The sequence below is a fragment of the Ochotona curzoniae genome, unplaced genomic scaffold (assembly GCF_017591425.1).
Source record: "Ochotona curzoniae isolate NIBS_2020 unplaced genomic scaffold, NIBS_Ocur_1.0 scaffold_4763, whole genome shotgun sequence".
Classification (NCBI taxonomy): Eukaryota; Metazoa; Chordata; class Mammalia; order Lagomorpha; family Ochotonidae; genus Ochotona; species Ochotona curzoniae.
Window position 1 is genome coordinate 5,528,127 of NW_024467123.1, and position 7,935 is coordinate 5,536,061.

The 7,935-nt window shown below is 49.2% G+C and overlaps 1 protein-coding gene across 1 annotated transcript in view; it reads left to right on the forward strand.

Annotated features, from left to right (window-relative positions):
* Positions 1-4,862, forward strand: part of GRID1 (glutamate ionotropic receptor delta type subunit 1) — a 650,606-nt gene extending 645,744 nt beyond the window's left edge. Inside the window, exon 16 of the mRNA XM_040970332.1 lies at positions 4,151-4,862. Within this exon, the coding sequence (XP_040826266.1) occupies positions 4,151-4,579 (429 nt within the window). The 3' untranslated portion in view covers positions 4,580-4,862. The remainder of the gene's footprint in view (positions 1-4,150) is intronic.
* Positions 4,863-7,935: the final 3,073 nt, after the last annotated feature.

The window sequence follows — 7,935 nt, forward strand, 5'->3', positions numbered from 1 at the left end:
CTGAAACCTTGGGCTGATGAGGATGTAAACTCGTGTAGTTTACATTATTAAAAAAAAATAATAAAAAGCTCATTATTTTAATTTGCATAACCCAATAAAATGCATTGTTTTGTCTACAGGATAATTATTCCAATCACTCTTGGCTCTTTCTTTGAATAGGCTGATTACTTCTGCCCCTTTTTTGTTTGGCCAAAGACACAGCAGGTGCAAGCTGACAAGACTTCACCAAAGGTGTAGGTAGCCCCAGAGGATGCAATGAGACAGTGCTTCCAGGGTTGCCAGACAAGAGGTGCCTCTCCCATTGGCAGTCCGCGCCTTTGCTCTGGGCTGCGTTCATTGTCCAGGGATGGCAGGGAACCATCTGCTTTGAGTTCTACTCATTTTCTTGCTCAAACACCCACTCTGGGGCACTTATGAGGACATCCCTTTATCCCAGGATTTGCTTTGGTGTTGGAATGATAGGGAATCTAGGATTTGAACAGAATGGGGTCCTACTGGTGTGGGAAGGGCAAGTTTCTTAACAACGACTTTGGCACAGGAAGTTGACCTGGAAAATGCATTCAATTGACGAGGACATCTTCCCTGTGTCCTGGCAAGTAGAGGGCCAAGGCTAATGTGTAACTACAGCCGGGAGTTGATTCGCACTGCACGGCTTAGCAGGCCCAGAAACGGTTCCATCTGTCCTCAATTGGAGGCAAGGGAAAATATGTAGGTTTAAGAAACAATTCAGGCTCTTTGCTTCTTCGGTAATACTGACTGTGAGATAATTGGCCGCTGCGTGACTGGTTTTTATTCCAAATGTGTTGGTATTAGCTGATTGCCTGCTCACAGCAGCTTCTAGAACGTGAGACTGACCCTTGTGGCCCCACCACATATGCAACCCATCCCTCCTCAGCTTCCGTCCTTGTGCCCCAGTGGGGAAGTCTTTTTCCTCGAGACCCTCTCTGGCTCACATTCTTCTCCAGATAATTCGGTTGGCTTCTCTTTCCCCCCTAAACTTTTCTTCCATTTCCTGCACTGGTGTTGGGGTCATCACCACTCCTTTCTCTTTCATCTTGACTCCCAATGTCCTGCCTCCCTGGGGCTTTTCAGGGTTGGAAATTTCCTTTCTCTCCCAGCCCCAAGCAAAACAGAGTTGAACTTGCTGGAGGGCAGGGGAGGAGGAGCACATTCTATAAACACCTGTCCTGGCCCAGCACTAATGCCTCAGAGGAAAATGCCAGGCCCTCCCTTCTAACTCCCTGAATTCAAAGAATGAACACAACTGGGAGCATGCCACTTGTTCTCCTCTGAAGACTCTGGCACTTGTAAGCTTTCCTTCTTTGCATTCCCAAAGGGAACCTTAAAATTCCTCTAGGAAAACTAGGGAGAAACAATGTCACAGATCAAACTCATGCTCCTCAGCATCCCCACAAGGCCATCTGGTCATCAGCTACTCTTGAGAGAAGATCATTGTTGTACAACAAGAACACTTGGCCCAGCTGCAAAGAGAATGGAAGGATATCTTCTTAATCCCCAAAAGAAGCAGATCCTGTGTCAGTTTCTCCAACTCCCAGACCCTAGGGTACACCTGCATTTGCTGGAATAAGAGAATAGACTGTGGATATAAAAATTTACCCAGAGAACTGCAATACTGAATGACTTTGACCAATGCAGTTGAACGGGCCTTGCATGGCATCATCAGCTCCACAGGAACGCATAGCAGCCATGAGAAAGCTGACAGTACAGGCTTGATGCTGGGCAAACAGGCAAGGCTACCCAGGAGGCTGGGGCTCAAGAACAAAGAGGGTGGCCATGGTTTCGAAAGTTGGGAGAAGCATCGCTGCTATCATGGTACAACTCCAATCATTTTCTGTCTCTTGATCTGCATGTTCAGGATGGAGACTTGGATCTGCTACCCTGGTGTGAACCACAAACCCCCCTCAGCTCAATGTTCAGATTGCCTGCCAAATCATTACTAGGCATGGAAAGTAATTCCCTGAAAGCAAGCAAACCTCAGATGCTGAGAGGCTGTAAGGCCCCGTCGCCTCGCATTACATTCATAAAGTGCTATGAAAATGGTTTCACACACTAGGGTAAACACACAATAGGAAAACCAAACCTGCAGAAAGATGCATAGTTGCACAGAGCTGACTGAACTGTGGTATCACATCAGTAAGAGAAAAATTGAATTTGGCTCGTTGTATAGGCAAACAGTCCCCAGTTGACAGCTTGGTTTGACTTGGGGGTTTTCAGCTGGATGATAGGGAATGCGACAGGCATCTGGTAAAAAGCCACATCGAACCAGAGTTCACCTTGATCACCAGGGAAACAAGTGTCGCTCTTTAGAGCGTTGATGTGTGGTAGAGCTGGACTGTGCCGTATAGGTCAGCTGGATTCAGTGCTTTTTTTCCACTACCCAGGATTTTTAGTTTATGAGGAGTTTTTTGGGCTGTAACTCCATCGTTACCCAGGAGTATCTGTCACACACTCTTTGAAGTTAATGATACCTTGGCAGAAATGCTTGGCATTCTCCTGATATTTCAGTCCTAACACTTGCCACCCACAAGTGCCCATAGCACAAACCCAGCTCTGCTCATGTGGGGCTTCCAACACGGCCATCCTGGCTCAGACACCTCTACATGCAGACAAACCACATACCACAGTCTCTTCCATACCTGGGGTAGATCTCTTACTCTCAGATCTCCTCCAACTTGGAATGACTCCTCCATGACCCTGTGGGTACTTTCAGTTTTTTTCTTCTGGAAAGAGGTCTGGGAGCGTCAGCAGGTGTGCCACTAGAAGCCAAGCCCTGTATACCATCTATGAACTCAGAAGAGTACGTAGAGTAGCAACAGCCTGCCTTTCCTTATGCTGAGGGATATTTGGATGTGGAGTGACTTGCAGGGCCTCCTACTTCTTACCTGATTACAACCTTTACCCGGATTGGCTTTGTAGTTGGCCTATCCATGACTGTCACTCAGAGTCACCTCCTTCTGCAGGAAATGCCCCCCCACCAGTCCCATACAAGCTTAAAAATGTCACCAGAGTGGCCCTTGGATGTGTGTGATTCCTTTTTTTTTCTTGATTTTGTAGTCATGGCTGCTGATGGTTTCGGTATTTCTGATTCTCCTGGAAGGTGGACACAACTGAGATCTGACATGGCTTTGCTCACAGTTTGATGTGAGAGAGATGGTGACCATTCTGTCAGTTACCACCTTGACGACTACCTGGGCACCCAGGAAACCTGCAAACAGGAGTGCAGCCGCTCACCTGGCTGGATGCTATGGCATTACCACCCTGCTGACCAGGCACCTGATCCTGTGCTTCACCTCAGTGTGGGAAAACCAAGGGCAGAGAAGGTGGCCTTGACTGTTGCTAACATTGTAGGCTGACATCCAAGTGGACAGATCGCTGTCACGCCATGCTTTCTTTCTTGAATAGATTAAGACGTTCATAAACAAAATGATTTCCTACAACACCATCCACCAGGATTGGGAATTTCCTTGAGACCAGGGTCAGCTGATCCCCAACCCATTCCCATCTTCTCACCCTCCCCAGAAACCCAGGCCCCCATCAGAAGACATTCCCCTCTCTGGCCTCTGGGAAGATTGCACAGGGACAGCAAGATTTCTGGGATACTAACAGTGCTTATAACTCTTCATCAGTGCTTATAGCTGTTCATTGGTCATTGGACTAACCCTCCCCAACCTGTGAGCCCTGCAGGATGGCGCAGGAAGATCATACTGAAAAAAAAAAAAAAAAGAACTGGCAAATGCACAGGACCTATACAGGCTCCAGGATCAGTCCCTTTATTCCCATGAGACCTCTTGTTTCTCTTCCTGTCTATTCTTGTTCCTCAAAGCATCATGTCTGGTCACAGGTGTTGGCTGTAAGTCCAACTGCAGCTCTTTGCTGAGGGCAGGTGGCAGGTACCACATGGGCAAGGCCTGTCCCATGAGACTTAGATCATGCTCTAAGCTTTGGCTCCCCACCCAATGAACCCCTGCACCCAAGAGCACACAGGGTTGACTAAGGAGGTGAGGAATTAGTTGGGTGCTGCTGTCCCAGGCCGGACAGACCTGACACCTCCATGGTCTAGAACAAGCCAGCCCACAGCTCCCTGTGAGGTCTTGCCCTCACCTGCCTGCCTGTGCTTTTCTTCCTCTAGGACAAAGAGGTGAATCTAGAGCAGGTGCACCGGCGCATGAACAGCCTCATGGATGAAGACATTGCTCACAAGCAGATCTCGCCAGCGTCTATTGAGCTCTCAGCCCTAGAGATGGGGGGCCTGGCTCCCAGCCAAGCCTTGGAGCCGACCCGGGAGTACCAGAACACACAGCTCTCGGTCAGCACCTTCCTGCCAGAGCAGAGCAGCCACGGCACCAGCCGGACACTGTCCTCAGGACCCAGCAGCAACCTGCCGCTGCCGCTGAGCACCTCGGCCACCATGCCCTCCATGCAGTGCAAACACAGATCGCCCAACGGGGGGCTGTTCCGACAGAGCCCGGTGAAGACCCCCATCCCCATGTCCTTCCAGCCTGTGCCTGGGGGCGTGCTTCCAGAGGCCCTGGACACCTCCCACGGCACCTCCATCTGACCACGCCGCCTGCCCTCCTCCCGCCCGCCCGCCCACCCACCCGACCAGCAGAGCTTTTTAATACAAGAAAATACACACAGACCATCATACACACACACGCACACACAGAAGGACTCTTTCATTTTTCTTGTATATATATGTAAATAATGACAGAATGGAGTGGGGTAAAAGTGTATTTTGAATATTCCCAATTTTCGAAGTCAGTAAAAAAAAAAACACAAAAACTGTATGAACGACTTTGTAAATTTTGTTCTATATGAATAAAAAGGCAAATCCCTTGTGATCATTCTGAAGTGCCAAAGGAGCTCCCCTGCCCTGAGGGCAGGAGGGACCATTGAAGAAGGACCTTCCTGCTGGAGGCAGAGCCCCTGATGCTGCCTGCTGTGACACGCAGCCCCTTACCCTCATTTACACCCACCCCCTTGGCATAGATAAAGAATGTACATGGAGCCAACGTTGTCATCCTGGCCTGTTGGGTCTTGGCCATAGAGACCAGCTTCTCATGTTAGCCTGGGATCAGAGAAGGTACGCTGGACACAAGTCAGTGCTGGGCAATTAGCAGATAGGCTGGGATATTACCCTATGTCACAGTGGGCAGGGTGCAGCTGGCATGGGTAACCTAGTCATTTCTGGGCACTTCAGTGACCATGTGTCCTACCCTCTCTGGCCAGCCTCGAGTTTTACTTTCTCATACTATTTGGAAGACTTGAGCAAAGATAGGATATAGGGGAAGGAGGGAAGCCCCCCACCCATTGTATCGGGGAGACAGAGCAGAGGTGGGCTTGGCCTGCTGCATGGTCCTCTGGCAGAGGGAGAGAGAGAGCTAAGCATGCTTGATTCTGTGGGTCAGGTATGGTGGAAAGATGGGATGTCAGGTAGAGGAAGATGATTTCTTTGGAGGATGGGCCAGTGGCCTCAAGTGAGAGAACAAAGCATGGTCAGACACTCAGGGAGTAGCCACACTTGGGTTCAGGTAATAGGATTCTGTTGGAAGGAGTTGGGAGAGGTGGGCCATGGCCAGAGGGTTGGATGAGCACTCCAGGTAATGAGGAGGCCAGAGGAACACAGAGGAGAGACAGAGTAGGGAGGAGCCTGGATCCCTGGGAGAGGGGGACAGCATGTCCTCATATGTCCCTTGGAGAAGTCAGATATCCAGGCCCATCGTTGGGCTGAGCCCTTCAAGATCATCTGCCCAACAGAGCCAGACCCCAGTCCAAGCTCCCAAGCCTGGCTTTCCTCATCTCCTCCAGCCCTGGAATCCTCAAGCATGAAGCAGCCTGTGGCAGGGCCCTCCTGCCGCCAAAAGCACCTCATCTCCTCTGGGACGCATAGGTATGTCTGCAAGCTGGTGGACCCACTGCAAGACCCCATTTGGTGAGGCCGAAACAGCCTGACCACTCCACCTCATTCCCTCTCCACTGGCCACTTAACTACAGAAACCAAGAAAGAACCAGCATTGAGGACATTGGAGGAGTCTACAGAGAAAGGTGATTTTGTTTGTTTGTTTGTTTTTTGACACTTAGTACACACCTGGCTCCAAGGGCTGGGCAGGACTTCTGTCCCTGGCAGTAAGCAGGGACAGTCCCAAAGTCCCAAAGTCTGGGACTGTGCTGATGGATAAACACTAGGTCCTATTGATTGCTGCTTCTATAGCTGAGAGCTCCGAGAGATGTATTTGCGAGGACGGTAACTAGCCCAGGATTGATTTCTTTCCTATAGTCCCAAGTGATTCAACTGAGCAGACAGGAATGCCCAGATCACACAGTTAGCAAAAAGCACCCTGCGGAGGAAAGTGTTGCTAATTGTGTGATTTATCTGTGGATGCTGAGAAGAACCTGATACCAGTGCTCCAAGGGCTGCTTCTGCAGGGCTGGAAGCAGGTGTACATGACTAAGCCCAGGTGAGCACCTCACCCCGAAAAAGGGCAGGGGGATCGTCCTGGAGGGTCCATTTTTCATATGTATCTACAGCTATATCTATATAATCAATCTATTTTTTTAATCAAACTCTGGTCTCACTGCCTTATCTCACATCCAAGTCTGTTTTGCCTCCCCCAAAAGAATGGTCTTCTGGAATATGCCACGAATACGGATGTTGTCATGGATGGCTTTATTTAGAATGGGCATCAGGGAGGGAGATGGTAGATATGAGTGTGAGTGTGTGTGTGTGTGTGTGTTTGTGAGAGAGAGAGAGAGAGAGAGAGAGAGAGAGAGAGAGAGAGAATGGCAGAATGGCTTCTTTGAGGGGAAAGTATTTTGCTTCTAAAACCCTTAACACCTCCTGGTGTTATTTTTCACCGTGCTTGTTATTTTTTTAATTTCCTCCTACCTTTGGCATGAGGGGGAAATGATTGACATTCAAGCAAGTTCTCTATGGGTATTAAAAAAACACACAAATAACAACAACCTTCTCAATTCAGTTTTCTGTGTCTGCTCAGAATGTATTTCTCTTTCATGCTTTGTTCTTTAGATTTATAACACTGTTTAGACTATTCCATACATTTTAGGTATATTTTGTGCCTTCAGACACTGCAAATAATAATCAGCATTTGGAATAAATTTGTTTAATAATAAAACGTGTTTTTGCACCCTATGCTCTTATTCTCTGGGCTGGAGACCTGTTGTCTGCTTGTTTGTAGGCATGTTGTGACCCTGGACTGTGTCTTACCCCACTAGCAGACATGCTCAAGAAGAGATCTTGGATCTACATGGGGGTGGGAGACACATCACCCTTATCTAACGGATATTAGATCCCCTGATATCAACCAGGGAAAAGTGCAAGGGACAGAGTGAATGGGTGGAATGAATACCTTAGAGCATGCCAGCTGATATCACTTCTCTCATCTGCCTCCACTCACTAGAACCTCAGACAGGTGACTTCCCTGTGCTAAGGGACTCAATCCTGCAGGGGCAGCTCCATGGCTCCTCTCGGGTCTATGGCTGCCTCTCTGTGGTGAATGTCCCCTAAGTGCGTTCATCTGCCCAGTCAGGAGTCCTTCTCTTGACCTGCACACGCATGTCCCAAAGGTCCTTTTGGCTTCTGTGCCTGTGCATGGGAAACAGCTGGATCCTGAACCTTCAGCTAAGTCATGCTGAGCTGCAGAGGCGGGCGTCACAACCAAATCTCAGCTTCTAGGAGCTGAAAAGAGAAGGGCCAGGCCTTGTGCTTCTTCCTTTGCACTGTTGATGGGCTCCAAAGTGTGGGGGACAGGGGGACAGGCAAGGCCCTGAAACTGGGGGCAGGAGCAAGGGGCAGACAGAGGCAGCTGCGTGAAAGCTGTTGCAGGACTGCGTTGTGTTTTTTTGTTTGTTTTAAAGCAACCACCCCAGTTCCCAAAGTCCGCATCCCCCTCTCCC